The 15,401-nt window shown below is 36.0% G+C and overlaps 1 protein-coding gene across 3 annotated transcripts in view; it reads right to left on the bottom strand.

The window, feature by feature from the left end:
* Positions 1-1,398: 1,398 nt before the first annotated feature.
* The window catches only part of PCMTD1 (protein-L-isoaspartate (D-aspartate) O-methyltransferase domain containing 1), a 47,780-nt gene continuing 33,777 nt past the window's right edge, over positions 1,399-15,401 (bottom strand). For all 3 annotated transcript variants that reach the window (XM_037378858.1, XM_037378859.1, XM_037378857.1), the window contains 3 exons: positions 10,938-11,109; positions 9,288-9,411; positions 1,399-4,974 (listed from right to left, as the gene is read on the bottom strand). In XM_037378858.1, coding sequence (XP_037234755.1) covers positions 4,604-4,974; positions 9,288-9,411; positions 10,938-10,991 — 549 coding nt within the window. In that variant the 5' untranslated portion in view covers positions 10,992-11,109 and the 3' untranslated portion in view covers positions 1,399-4,603. The remainder of the gene's footprint in view (positions 4,975-9,287; positions 9,412-10,937; positions 11,110-15,401) is intronic.

Raw genomic sequence — 15,401 nt, 5'->3', positions numbered from 1 at the left:
TACAGATCCCCTCTGCCTAAAACAATTCTGAGTTTAACATATTCCAAAGACAAAAACTACCTACCCCTTTCTAGGAAGTAGAGATTAGTGACACTCCAGATCTTGACTAGGAATTAGATGACAGCTGCTGTAAAAATGACTACTTTAGTCATGATTCTTTGTATCAGAAGATGGAAACAATCTCTATCTTGGACACACAGGCTGTCAGATTTTTAATAAAGATCTTGCCATTCACCAACACAATTTCAGGAGAGTCTAAAGCAAGGCTCCTGAACTAGTTCGCTTCCTTAAAGAGCCTGAGTTTCAGAGATGTGAGATGAATAGAAGCCACTAGGCTTCAAACATCAAAGTATACAGAAGCCCCAAACTCAACACACTGGTGGAAGAACTCAAAAGAATGTCTGAGAGAAAAAACTACTGAGGTGTGTATCAACAAGAAACCCTGCAGGTCTACTTGCCTGCAAGGAACATTTCTCAGTTTGTAGAGGTCATCCACTTGTACTGAAGATGTTTGAAATTGGGCAGTAGTAAACCCTAATGAATTATTTTTCAGTCCGGACAAAGAGGCTAGCAGAACAGCGAGAAAATACTCATAAAAAGAAAAAAGAGCATTTAAGAAAAAATAGGATTTAGCATGTACGAACACATTTTTGCCCTCTGTTCTTCCAGCCTATGGTCATCAAGGCTGCTTGTGACTACATGAAGGAAGAGCGAGAGAAAATTCAGTGCTTTCTGCAGTGCTTTCACTTCTCTCCAGCACTGAAGCTTTTTGCAAAATCCCCTGGAAAGGCGTTACATAGATTCCTAGTTCTCCGCAGAGATTAGAGCTTTAATAGGCAGATGCAAATTCCTGTAGCTCCCTAGGCAAATCTCATTGAAGCATCACAGAATACAAAGGATGACAATCAGAAGACTCCAGAAAGAAAGTGTTACCATCATGTTAGAAAGCATCGATACATCAGTGTTAATTCTTGGTTCCATACGGACCATAAACATGGTGCAAGCTTGTTGCTGAACAAGCCAGCTTTACCTGAGCAGAGTCATTCAACAAGTTGACACATGCACTGTGAAGCTACAGAAGCCAAAGACAGGTGTTTTATCAAGCCAGACATCCAGATTTCACTGACTTTTACTGAAAGATATCAAGAAGCACACAACTTTAAAGCCTTACTGTTCCAGTTACACTCCAATGACCTTCTCTAAACAAGTTTATGGAAAGGACCTCATAAATGATTCAAGTGTTGTCAAAACAATTAGCAGCTCATTAAGGTGGATTTCTGTATACGCCACCAAGAAGAACATAGTTCCTTTATCTTTTGCAATTGATTAGTAAATCACAAAGATAGAAGCCTTCAGTTTTACTCAATTACATGAATGATGGAAGGACACACTCTTGAGTAGATATGGATTAATATTTAATGAGTTAAAACGACTTTAATCAGAACATACCACATTTCATTATATTCCCTATTTATTTTCAAATTGACAAGTAAAATGCATTTTAAAAAGCAGTTTAGAGAAGAAATGACAGCATTTTCAAAAAAGAAAATAGACTATGTTTCCAGCACTTAAGCAAGAAACAGTGCTCAGCTGAACATATATGCTCAGGTTTGTTTCAACTAAAACTGTTTCCCCAGTTTTTGGGAGGTAGCTGTTCAGTCTTTCCTGAACACCATGGGATTAAAAACACCAGGTCTTGTGAAAAGACTGCACTGGTGTCAAGTCCTCCTCCATACTAAAGAGGAGAAAAATCCCTGAAAATTCCAGCTCATCACATCTTTCCTTACAGTGACCACAATTACAGCATTGATAGTCAGCGTAGCCCACCTTGTACTTTTCCTTTAATTGGTAAAAAAAAATAAGGCTGCCACCAAGACAGAGTTTCAGCAGAAAGTAATACTTGCTAGTAGTTGCTCCCCACCCTTGCTGTTCTTACCTCAAAGTTCTCCTTATTTATTTTGACCCAGATAGTTGCTCTGTTGAAGGTAAAAAAAAAAAAAAAAAAAACACAGCAAAAAACCAACCCTCAGTATTTAGCAAAAAAACCAAAAACACATGAAACTGTTCTTGAGCATATAGCTCATCTATAGGTTCTAGGCTCACTAGAAAAAAACAAATTCTCCAGCCAAGTACTTCAGAAGTAGTGCTGGGCCCAAAACAGCTTTCCTGTGTCATGAATAACATCTCAACTTTCAACCTTTGTTAAAAAATTCAAGTTTTAGCAAAAAGGTGTATTACTCCTGAAATTCAAGAATAGCTTTTATTAAGAGGTTACTGACCTAACTATGAACTGGCACCTTAATTTCCAAACAACCGAAAATACTTGCACAAAACCAGAGAAATTCAAACAAGCAGAAACCACCAAAACAACCCCCCATTTTATTGCAACAATGTCCCCATCATCAACTGATACGGCAAAAATTAAGTTTTATTTCATTTTTAATTTCTATCTTTTTATTTATGCAAATATAAATTCAAGAGTGTAAAATAAATCCACATATAAAACACAGAAGAAACATTCTCTTTCAGTGACTCCGAAAAAAAACTTACATACTGAAGAATCATGACAAGTCATCCGCTATTCATTTTTCCAAGTATACAGGCATTAAAGAATGCAGAAATTTATTCTCCAAAAGCATCCTGTATAAAGTCCTCGAAGTACTTAAGTAATATTTAGTCATCTCATACTCTTGAGCTTATAGATGTAGATTCCAAGAAGAGGAGAGACAAAACCTCAAACTTCCGATTATTTAAACTCCATCTAAAATAATCCATTTAAAACAAGATTATGTTCAATTCTTATAGCTGAAGCATCACAATTACTTTATTAGTATAATTATTTTGGAAAACTTTCATAGTAGTTTTTCCTGCTTTTAAAATAAAGACAGAATATTTATTTCACGTAGTTTTTACTTATACTGTAAATATATTGCGGAAAGTAACTCCACATGCTGGTACAACAGGCCTTCATGAAGTTCCACTTAAACATTACTATGATGTACCTTAAAAAACAGGGACTACAGCATGAAATGCATAATAAAGAGTCAGTCTCATGGGATTACATATTATCTTCCTTCTCAGATGCAACAAAATGCTTACGTGTTTTGAAGTCAATATTGGACTGTTAGACCACATGAACATTGGCTGGTTACAACCTGGACTAGGAACGTTGACCGTTTCAGAAAGATGTGATCATTTTGTTTCTATTGTGCAGGATATTTCAATAGGAATTCTCTTCACTGGGTCCAATAGGCATATGTTACCAATGATTGTGGCTTTTAATGCGTATCATGCCGAGTTCTCAATAAACACTGTTTTCCCTCATGGTTACGTTACAACAGAATGAAGAAATCAAGATAGTAAAAGCAAACAAAGTTAAAAATGAGAACTGCAAGTAACTTCACAACTAGAAGAGGAAAAATCATAGATTTAAATCAGCACTATTGTGGGTCCCCACAGTTGCACTGCTACTCTTTAGGCTTCCAAAAGATGTGTATATTTTATAAATATTTGTGTGCTAAGAGCCATGCTCAGAAACAAAATATAGGCTAGCACAAGTCTACCTTCTTGGAGATGCATGTTAAGTATAAAATTCACTTACTAAAGTGCATTTGCTTAACAAATTCTAACTTCTACTATTATAGCTATCCCAATAAGCAATACAAACTAAACTTTGTTGAAATTCTACCTCTACTTAAAAGCAGTAAATATAGATGACTGAAATCTAAATTACAATCTTTTATTACCAAACATTTTGACTCAATGTTGTGAACTGTAGAAATAAAACGTACTGTCCTAAACTTCTCACAAATGAGGAAGTACCTCTAGTTAGAAATACTGAAAGTGTAGAACGGAGTAAAATATAAGCAGAGCTGAAGTAAGCATTGCTTTGCTTCTTATTCAATATGGTGTTTAAGGCTCTGAGAGAAGCTGTTAAGTTTCCTCAAGATCTTTTGGCAAAAGAAATAAATGCAGAAGTAGCAGGGTCATCTGACATTTCAAAACTTCTATTTTCTTATTTCGTTAAAGCCAGCTCGTTCAGTGTCTGTATACATTTATTGCACTTGTGTTGTTGGAATACATCTATACCAACATAGTAATAATGATTGCAACAAAGCCATAGTAAAATAAACTTTAAAAGAGTCTGATTTCAGACATTAGAGGATAAGTGTCTGCATGTTTAAGGTGTTCCCCTAGTAATAATAAATACAGACAAATTGTTCATCAAGTCAGATGCACGTTCAACAATTATTTAGCATATATAAAATTTCACTCATCCTTTCATCAATACAAATCTGTTAGGGATCAAAAAAAGACTTACCATGCAAAATATTGATTAGTGCTGCATAATGGAATATATATTTCTATCAGAGTTAAAACAGCATTTTCAAAATTTAAAGAAAATAGATTTTTAAAAAGGGATTCTACTGTTGAATGCAAGTCTTCTTTGTAGCAAAGACAAGATAGAGATAAGTTATGATTTATCGCTGTACTTCAGTCTCGACGAAAGACTAATAATAATTTGTCCACCTACTTCTTAATAAATGCTACATTTTCAAGAATAAAGGAACTATCAGTAGGCATTATTTCTACTTAAAACAAGTTATTTCTCTCTGTAATAGGTCAAGTATGCTTTTAAAGATTCAGGTAATGGTAGACTCATAATTTTCTCTCTCAACAGATTTCGAGGCGGCTCTTCTGGCTTCAAGGCCTCACTGTGATCTTTATCCTCCTCCTCTTTGTTATCATCTTCCATTCTTTCATCTTCTTCACTATCTAGAGGCTGAGGAATGAGCTGATTACCGACAAACACATAGGTGTTAATCCTGCGTCTACGACATCTTCTGCGTTTTCTTTTTGGAGGAGCCTTCTGAGTAATACCCTTGGCTTTCATCTCCTCATTTATGAAGTTTCTAAGGGTACGTCTGATATATATTCGAGCTAGGTCCTGGAGATTCCTAACAGCACATGGAGCTAAAAAAAAAAAAAAAAAAAGTTATACTAAGTGAAATTTCCCTCTAGTGAAAAAAACTAGCTGCAAGGCAGTAAGAGTAATGTCCAAGAACAATAGAAATTTTAGTACGTGATACAATATGCAAATGAAACAAAGCTAGATAGAGCCACCCTGACAAACCTTGTGGCACAGTCCAAGAAATTAAGAGGTCTTTTGACAGATATGCAGGACAAACAGAAAGCATGAACAGATTATCAGAATAAATTTAAGAAAGCATACCACAAATACTGTCATCTTTTAGCACCTGACAAGTCTTGGGACCTACTGCTGGCAATGTTTTAAGAACCTACTGCTAGGAAACAATTTCTACCTCTGTGTCACATTTGTTTAGGCAAGTGCCTTTTTTCTGCTTCCTTATTCTACTCACTATACTTTCCCCTACTTCCTACTAAATTCAACTGATGAGGGAGGACCATGTTGACTTCACAGCTGATCAACCAGGTAAGTCACCCATATCTTTGCAGCAGAAAAGGAATCAAAATTACTGAAGTCCTGAAGACAAAAAGCAGGTAAGAAAAAGCCAAAACCCACATATTTTCCCATGACAGACAAGCAGCTGATGACCAAGTATTGCTGGGCTGGTGGATGCCTGCCCCAGATGAGCAATGGCTAGCTAATTTCAAGGAAAACAAAATTCAAGGAGTACACCAGCCAAAAGTGCAGCCTGTTCAACTTTTTTGCTTGTAATTTTTCTTCCTATACAGAGCAGCATAGAAGTAATGGGGACTACAGCAACAAAGAAGTTAGTGAAGAAATAGTTTTTGATAATTACACTTCCAATACTGCATTCAGCTTAAAAAACACTATGCATTTCAAACAAAATCTGTTTATACACTGATTTTAGCTGCATGCTAGTTACTCAGATCTGAGACAGAAAGGGCATTTATGAATGACAACACTGATATCAGCTAACACCAACAGAAATTTTTCAAAAGCCCCATTTGTTTAATATAAAACCAACTCAAAATTCAAGAACAAAACCCCATCTAACCATCAAAACCACATTTATAATACCAGGCTAAACAAGCCATGATTGCAGATCATATGTCAATTATAGTAAATGAAAACAGAAGGTATATAAAGTTAATGGACTAACAGACATTTGTCTAATATAAAGAACTGTGTAAGAGAGACTTCATAAAATCAGAATAACAAAAAATTTCCTTCAGAAGAGAATGGAACAAAATTTTGAAATGCTGTGTCCTGAAAAAGGTGTGAAAGTAGTAAGCTCTCAGCTTTATCCTGCAAGATAATATAAAATAATCACATTATTTTCAGTGCTAGTTATGCTTGATTATATTCTATTTGATTTTGAAGACAACAGCATCTAAAAAGTTTAAAGACAAAGCTCCTCACAGTCATATCCCAGATCATAAGCCAGAATTAGTAACTATCAACAAGTCATAATGCATAAAGGAAGTCAAGGCCTAACAGTCCTAAACTTCTGTTCAGAAATGCCAGACACAACAGACACACAGAAGACAGCATAAAGAAAATGAGGTTTTAGAAAGCTTCAGACTTGCTCTATTAACAAATATTAACAACAAAAAAAACCCCACAAAAAAAGCCCACTTGATAGGTAGGAAGGACAGCTAGGCAGGAAGTCCTAGAGTAATATAAAATCTGTTTGAATACGGAAATATTCAGGAGATACCTAAAGAGAACTTCAAATAACAGAAGTAGCCTTAAGTTCTGCCGATACTCATCAATTTAAGCCAAACTGACCAAGAAATACAACTCATTTTTTGTTTTGATTAGTGATCTTAAACTTGATATTTTAATTTAATTGTATTGATAAACACAGTAAAATTTCATTGGATCTAAGCCATTTCATCTTTTCTCATTCATTATGATTAAATAAAAAAGAAAATCAAGATTTCAATAAAATCTATCATTACCAGTGATGTACTTGGGTTCATGATCAGTTTTTAGTACATACAGTACTGTGGGTCACCACAAGTTCACTTCCCACACAAAGTTAAGCATGAAGCTATGCAACCATTTTAACATCCTGCTCAAATGTAAAACTGAGATGAAGAGTATTTACCTTACCAGTGCTAGTTGTGCTTGACATTTATCACATAGCATACAGTCTACCCAAAGGCAGAGTTCATCCTTGCTCGCAATATGCCACACAGCTGTAACCATTCTGGTGTTGAATAAGCCTTCTTAAATCATTTACACCAAACATGAGTATCTGAGTATTGTTTACTGCCAATCTGTCTTACGTTTTTTTCCTAAAAGCGTTAGTCAAACTATTCAAATTATAGGTACTATTCTGTTTTTAAATGAGAGGAACACGATGCAATTTTTTGATGTTTAATGTCTGGTTCTTTCTAATTGTCTAGTAGCAGCAAACTGTGTCCTAATTAACTAAGTTGGTAAAACGATCCTTTAACAACACCTCTGTAGTTTTCTATGAGGAAAAAGATTCTACTCTGAGAATGACTAGCTGACAGGTATTTTACTACACCCTATGAAAATATGACAGTTGTAACTGCAATCTATATGTAACGTCACATGTGTCAGAAGGCATTCAAGGGTTGTCCAGAGTATGGCACAGACTCCACGTTTACTTAGTAGTGACATCTGCAGTTTCTGGCCACAGTTTGCAGAAGGAAAATGTTTACTGACTACTCTGAACTGAAGATAATTTATCGGTATGTGGATTTGAAATAAGTAGACATCACTGCTGTAAAAGAAATTAGCCACAATTTTTATTTCTTGCACTTCATATCACTACTTTTTACAGTGCCCCACTGAGCAGTGGAAAGAAGCGTATCTTACTGATTTCATTTTACTGTGCATCTTCAAGTCCCTAAAGTTTGAGGGGGTTTAAATCTTACTAAGTAATGCCAACTTAATAGCACATTTGTTTGTTATTTTTCTCTGCTCACTAAAAAGTAATTTTGAAATTCTTAAACTACTTACAGGAAACACCTTTATTGTACTGCAGTTCAGTTCTGAATGCTACTGGTCTGCACTATTTTCATTGTGAAAATTCAGGAATGGTCATAGAACACACTTGAAAATCCTCTTTATCTTGTAAGGAATTAGACTGCAGTAAATCATAGTAAGACCAGCAAGTTTGACAAGCTACCTCTGTATTTTACTGTCAGTCATTATACAGTCTATCTATTATGGACTACATCTAAAGCAAAGAATGGACAAAAAAAATAATCTTGCATTAACAAGTTATTTTCAGGAAATAATTTCTGAGGTCTAAAAAAGCAAGTGTTGAAACAACCAGAATTAATTATTTCTGAAAAAAAAAAAAAAAAGAAAAAAAGAAAAAAAAGGATCTATACTTTCAACAAAACCCGTAAAGGTAACTATAATAAGGAACTAACCTTGGCAAGCTCACATACAGACTCAAAATTAATAGCCAGATCAGCAGCTACAGGTAATGCAACCTGACAGGACATCCTGGACTCCTGAAGGGTTTATACCTGTTTTACAGTTGAGAAGTGTGCATGGAGGCAAGAAACATGACAAGAGGACAGGGGAATTCTTTCCCTTTGGTTAAAGGTTAACAGAACAACACAGGAGAGAAAAGCTGTTATTTTCTATTGTCTTTGCTGGGCTTATTTAGGTGTCCACATGCTACTGAAGCTCTGTGTATTATCCTACTCCTAGACCTAACTACTCTGACAGAAATTTTCAACCCTGCACCTTTCTCTGCCACTTTTTTCCCCTTCCCTTATCTTGGCAACAGTTGTACTTTCAGAGACCTTTTCTAAGTATCTTTACTCACCTAATTCAAAGCATTGAAATTAGCCAACCCCCATGACTAACAAAATACAGCTAGGCATCATTGTATCAGTTGCAGACAGACACAAACACACTCAACTATTTAATATCCTACCATACACCACTGCTGCACAGTTTAGACCTGCTCCTTTCATTTTGGGGGGGAAGAGAAGAAATATTTTTCTCATGGAGAGCATCAGGAAGTTAGCACTCCTGACAGACAGCTTCCTATTTTATCTGTACCTCACTAGAAATAGAGAAGCTGAACCTAAAAGGAAAAGAAGTCTGGAAAATAAGCTGGAAACACTGTATAATTTTAATTCAGGGCATTAATCGTTCAGCAACACAGAACATGTGTCAGGAGCACAAAAAAGCATCAATAAGCTCCTGCTTTGCTAAACTGTTATGCTTCTGTTCTATGACATTATGTCTGTATAGCATAGCCTACCTACTTCCAGACCACCACCAGCACGCGCTGTAACAACCCGTCAAGGCAAAGGGAGTGAGCACAAACGACACTTACGCAGTCCCACAGTGTCATGTTTGCCGTTGTCATTTCTGTTAGGTTGCACTAGTGGAGCAAATGAAACAGCAAGGATATTTTTACTTTCCCATGTGTTCTGTCCTGTTCTCAAGATCTGTGTTAGCTGCATAAGAACAACAACAAAAATAATCAGTAGTTACATTTTTGTCATTCTCAATACTATTCAGACTGGCATTCAAATACACTACTAGTTTCATTTGCTTCACAATTAATTTATAAAGACTGCTTTATGAACAGAAAGGACTTTCATATTCCTTGAAATTGTAATTGTTCACCTGAGTACCAAATAAGGCTCTTTAGCAATGGGAAGAGATGCAGCAGGAAAACAAAGGCCCAAGGTAAGTTTTGCTCTTTCTGATTTTTCCAAAAGATCACAGAATAAGTTGGAAGCAACCTCTGGAGTCTCCTGCTTGAACAAGACCAACTTCAAAGTTAAATCAGGCAACTCAGATTTTCTGATGAAGTTAAAAAGATCTTCTAGGACAGATTCCCCAACCTCTCTAGGCAGCCTGCTGTAGCGATAACTGTTGTAGTTGGGTTGGGTTTTTTTCCCCATATGCAGGCAGAATGCCCCCTTGCTGCCATTTGTAACATTCTTCTTTCAGTTTGCTATGTACCTGTGAGGAGCACTGGACTCCAGTCTACCAGCTAAATTCTCCACCCTTTTCAGAAGTCAAGTCAGGAATTAAATGTTCCCTTAGCTGTTTCTCTGCAGGCTAGAGTAACACAGATCTTTCAGCTGCTCCTTGTACTTTACATGCTCAATCCCCCTAACCATCTGTATATAAGGTAGAAATATTCACAGTTTTGATTTTGCTTTTGAATTGTGTCTACCTCTAAGTTGGATTCCATAAATTTCGACTGACAATATCTTAGTCCAATAAATACTAAAAAAATACTTACGGAACTGAATCATGCAACTATGTTTAAATCACTTTGGTATTTTGAGAAAGCAGATCCAGAAATAATTATCACATTATGTAAGATAGAGTAACTAGCATGTTTAGCAACAAGCATTTTAGTAATTATCCATATTTAGGAGGACATCAGCCTGAGTCACATAATCTGTCTTAATTTCCCTATTAGTAAAACAGGGAGGTACTACTTACCTTCATAAAGCCTTTTGACATCTAAGGATTGAAAGTGATAAAAGTGCGAACGTATTATTAAAATAATACACCTGTCTAAAAAAACATTTCATCTAACACAGTAAAACAACACTGGAAACTGCTGAAAATAATGTCATGTTGTTTCCTCCCCTAGCAATGTTCCACTAATCACAGTTATTTCCCATTTCTGACACAAATTCTCTGGTTTAGAGGGTGGTTTCTTTGTTTCAAAGCAAATCTGGGACTAGTATAACTGAAATACTATGAATGGAGTTTAGTTTCAGTGAAGACAGTTTTGCCACCGACTTTGTTGGAAGCAGGATACTGATGTTTTCCTACGAGTTTAAGGGAAAACCTTTCAAGACCATTAAAAAAGACTAGTATCTGCTTAACTGCAACAATACACTGAATCACAGTATTAGTTGAATGTTAACTTAGTCAAATATACATTTAAAAGCATTCCTTAAATTATATATTTCTCATACTAAAAGATAAAAAGGGGAAATTGTCACTAAGTCACCTGATCTTCTATAGGCATTACTAAAATGCCTCCCACTTTCAATAAAATTTTCATGTAGTTTTCATGGTCTTTCTGGACTCCAGCTCCACAGTAAATCCGGTCATATTGATGACTGTCTGAGGCTATTTCCAAACAATTACCAACCACAAAGGCAGGTTCACAGAACTCAAATCTAAGGGGAAGAAAAAACAAAAGAGGGGACATTTCAAATGAGGATTTTTAAGAAAAGCCAGTCCAGATAGAAACAGAAAAATATTTTTCATACCTTCCTTTATGTAATGAAGAAAAATTAGCATACATACTCTAAAAGTCTGTAGTTAGGCAATACTACTTGAAAATAATGGGATTTTTTTCTGCTACATCAGGGACCAAAGAAACATTCTTAAGCAGTTATAATTATGTATTATGCAAAACAGAAAAGGCCTCAAAGCAATAAGAGACTTCCTAAGTGCAAGTAATTAGATTTGTTTAAAGAAACCTTACAAGCCATACAACAGAAGTGCCTATAAAACAGTAAATTCATCAACAACATGTGATATCCAGGCTGTTTGATAAATATTGAAACAGTTAATTTCCTAATAGCCCTCCCTCTATTTTTTTTAAAGATCAGGCTTTTAAAAGACTTGTTTTCCCCTAGCTCCCAATTTTCCACCTTGAGCCCAATCCACTTTTCCCAAAGAAAGGAATTTAATGGAAAAGACTGACATTTTTTGGCCAGACAGAAAGCAATAAAAAGAGATTCTCAGAAGCATCTAATTTTCATCAGCAAATCGAAGTTATACAAACACTTTCAAGTGGACCGAAGTTAGTAACAGAAGTCATAAGGACTGTAAATAGTCTTTGTCACTGCATAAAATACCAAAGGAAACATGTACAGCACAGAGCCTTATTGCTAAAGCTGCCTATTTTCTCCATTACAGTGATATTTTCGAACATTTTTCGAATCTCTGAAGTACCCTCCTTCTTCAGCTGTTAACATCAAGGTAATTTACCTTTTTGTAAAAAATTCCTTCAGCGAGTAACTACATTTTTTCCCCAAATATTTTAAGATTACAAAGTAGCTCATAGAAAGGCTTTATGGTTTTCTTGGGGGGGGGGGGGGGGGGGGTGGGGGGGGGTGTATAAAACAAAAAATTCCAAGTAAAATCTAACACGCTGTTGCATGAAACAGTTCATAAACTTAATCTGGCAGTATTACAATCCAAAACATCTCAAACTTCATCCTGAAGGAATGACTTCTAAAAACTTCTTCAAATACATATAGCCATTTTAAAAACTTTACAGTTGACCATGATTGGAAAATAATATATTTTTTTTTCTTTTACTTGGCTAGCAGTAGCAAATCCCAGTACAACACCTGACAACATTCAAATCAACATTTCTTCAGTCACAAGGAAACCTGGCAGCTTTCACTGCTTAGGGATGCTGCCTATAAGGCTTGGCTCACTTTCTCACTTTCCCATCTATACCACTGCCATTAACAAATTAGAATTCTATTAAACTGAAGTTTTTTCTTGAAGTATATCATTTTTTCCCCAAGATGGGATGTTTGATCTTGAAAAGAATGCAAATGCTTCCTTTTTTGTCTAGTCATAGACTGACTCCAGAATCCTCTACCAACTACTCAACAGCTCATGTGCTATGTGGCAAACAGTCCACAAAGTTGTTTCCTCTTCCAAGTTCAGAGGAAAAATTGAAGTCTACAAACACCGGTAGATTACAAAGGAAAAAAAGGGAGAGGGAGGGAGCATAGAGAATGACTGTTGCACAAACTGGGCAGCTAGCCCAGCATGAACTGTAGTTGAAATAATTTCAGATTAACAGAGAAAGATCTAGAAATACATTAGACAAGGTTAAATGCTGGGAAGAAACTGAAACTTGAGGCACTGATCACTTTGCTGACGAAGCCAACTCATTTCATAAGCACTTGGACTATCACGTATTTTTCTGTATTCAGTGAAGGTCAATCAAGCAGTTCATGCTACAGTTTAAGTCAAGCACCACATCAATTTAATTTGAAAGTCTGAGTAAAGTACTTTTGTAGGCTTCAAAAGTACAAGGGTGGGGGAGCAGGGAAAGAGAAAATATGGTACTTTTCTAAAATGCAGTTTTAGATCTTGAGACAGTCCCTAGTTATTTTTAGAAAAATGAAGACAGCCTGCCTGCCTAACCTGGCAATTTTCACTTGTGATCTTCTCAAAATGCTCCTCTAAAAGCTGGCAAACTTATTACCAGATATGTCTAAACTGCTTCCTCTACTAGAAAGCACCTTAAAGCTCATGAAGCCACTGTTCACACCCTCTTAGAACAAGCAGGAGCACCAAACTCTTAAGTCAAAAATACAAGACAAAAAACCCCACAAAACATTCCCCAGACACAAAATACACTATACGTGAGCTATGGATTAAAATCCAGTAGTCTTTACAAATACAGTAAAAGCTGAAGAGAATTTCTTGTTTAGCTCCACAGTTTGAAGCCAGAAGGGCACAAAGTGCAAATGAAGGCACAGAAGCAACTTCTTATTATACCTACGAGATGGGTTAAGCACTAGAGACTAACTCTATCTATAGGCCCTTTAAATTGGCTGGACTGTGATCCACATTATTAGCACAGTTTTGTGGAGATGTGAGCCAGTTATTTATTAGTCCATTTACTTCAAAAAATAACCTTCTTCCCCCATATAGCTTCAGCTAGTTTCAATCCTGTTTGTCAGTAGCTGGAGTTTCCTGAAGACTCATTTCCCACAGCAAACCTGAACAGCGTAAGGACTAAAGTACATTTAATTCCTGAAGAACTCTTTAGTCCATGTCAGATGAAAACCAAGGAGGTCTACTCAGCTCACCTGGCCATGCAATGGTAACATCCATCTGGCCTGCACTGGTATGCCAGCTGCCCACTCAAACACAGGCAGTTTAGAAATTGCCCTACATACCTTCCTGTCACCCATAAAGCTAAAGATAGAACAAATACAAGGAAAAGGTTATAAACTGTCTCTGGTCACAGCACCATGCAAGTTCAAAAGCCAACCCTTTTCATTTGTGCTTCTCACAGAACCAACTGTTTCACGTGTTACGGTATGAGCAGTAACAAAATGCCAGAAATAAAGGCATACAGAGCTCATGGTAGATTACAGACTTTTCAAACCTAGTAAACTGTACAATAGCAAACCTTACTCCTCCACACTCCCATGTAAACCTCACCAGTAACACAAGGAGACTCTTCCCCAACTCCCTGAATCTTCACAGCTGATTCCATTTTCACAAAAAGATACACAAGCCTCTGAATCAAAAATAACTGATAAATGCATGTAACGTTTTCTTGTATTTATCTAATCCAGTAATTTGTGATGACCTTCCAAAAGAGACTGGAGTGTAATTTTGAGAATTTGTTCCACTAGCTTTCCCAAATAATTTTCAAAATGAGTAAAACTGAACTTAACTTTGCTTAAGTATAAAAGACTCCATCATTTGATCAGGAAATTATCTAATAACTTAAACACAAAGGTTCTGCAAACACAAGGGAATAAGTGATTTTAAGAATAACTACCAAAAGCATCACAAGCCTGTTAAGTCTTACAGTATTAAAGTAGTATCAACTACATTGTTTTGCAATGGAACTTGAGCTAATGAAACCCATATTACTTTAGTCCTAATTGTCACTATCTGGCAAGTTGATTTTATTCCTATTGCCTTTAGGCTATCAAAACAGATCAGATATTCAATTACCTTCTGTGTTACACTGAACTATCTTTAATTAGATTAATGACACTGCTGGAAATAAAGAGTTTATTGCTTTAACATGCAGCACTGACAATCACATAAGCTACCTATCAAGATGAAGTAATATTTTGCTTTTTGAGTTACTGAGTTGAAATGGAACTAAGAAATACCAAGTGTTCGTGACTATTTGTTCACCTCAACCAAAGGGTCAGGGTGGCTTTCCAGAGCATTATGTAAGTAACAAAGAAAACCTCTTATTTCTTACATCAGATGCCAAAAAAAAAAGGCAAAAAAAGTAAAGCACTGGAACAATCTGGAGGAGTTTTATACACATTACGTGTTTAAACTGGTATCTTGATTACAAAAGAACCAAGCCAACAGAACAGAAAATGGAAGTTCCTACTATAGATAATAAAGCAACAGAAAATTTCTGTTTAAACAAGCACTTGCCAAAGGATAAATCTAAGGCACATGCAGATCACATTTAGCAATGGCCTAAGATAATAAAGCAGTTTCAAGCACATAAAATACTGTTGACCTGATTTTGCCCTTCCATCTTTTGCAGATTTTAAACCTATCCTGTTTCAAGTTTATCCTCAATACAGCTATGGTACTTTTCTTCCAGATAACTGTAAAAAAAAAATAATCTCTAGAAACTGAGGTGTATCTCTGTCTTTGCTGCAGGAACTTAAGAAAATCATCAAGTAACAGATTGTTACTGCCCATGTTCTTTTAAGATTCCCCA

The sequence above is a fragment of the Falco rusticolus genome, chromosome 3, assembly GCF_015220075.1.
Source record: "Falco rusticolus isolate bFalRus1 chromosome 3, bFalRus1.pri, whole genome shotgun sequence".
Taxonomy (NCBI): domain Eukaryota; kingdom Metazoa; phylum Chordata; class Aves; order Falconiformes; family Falconidae; genus Falco; species Falco rusticolus.
This window is presented reverse-complemented; position numbering and strand designations above follow the sequence as displayed.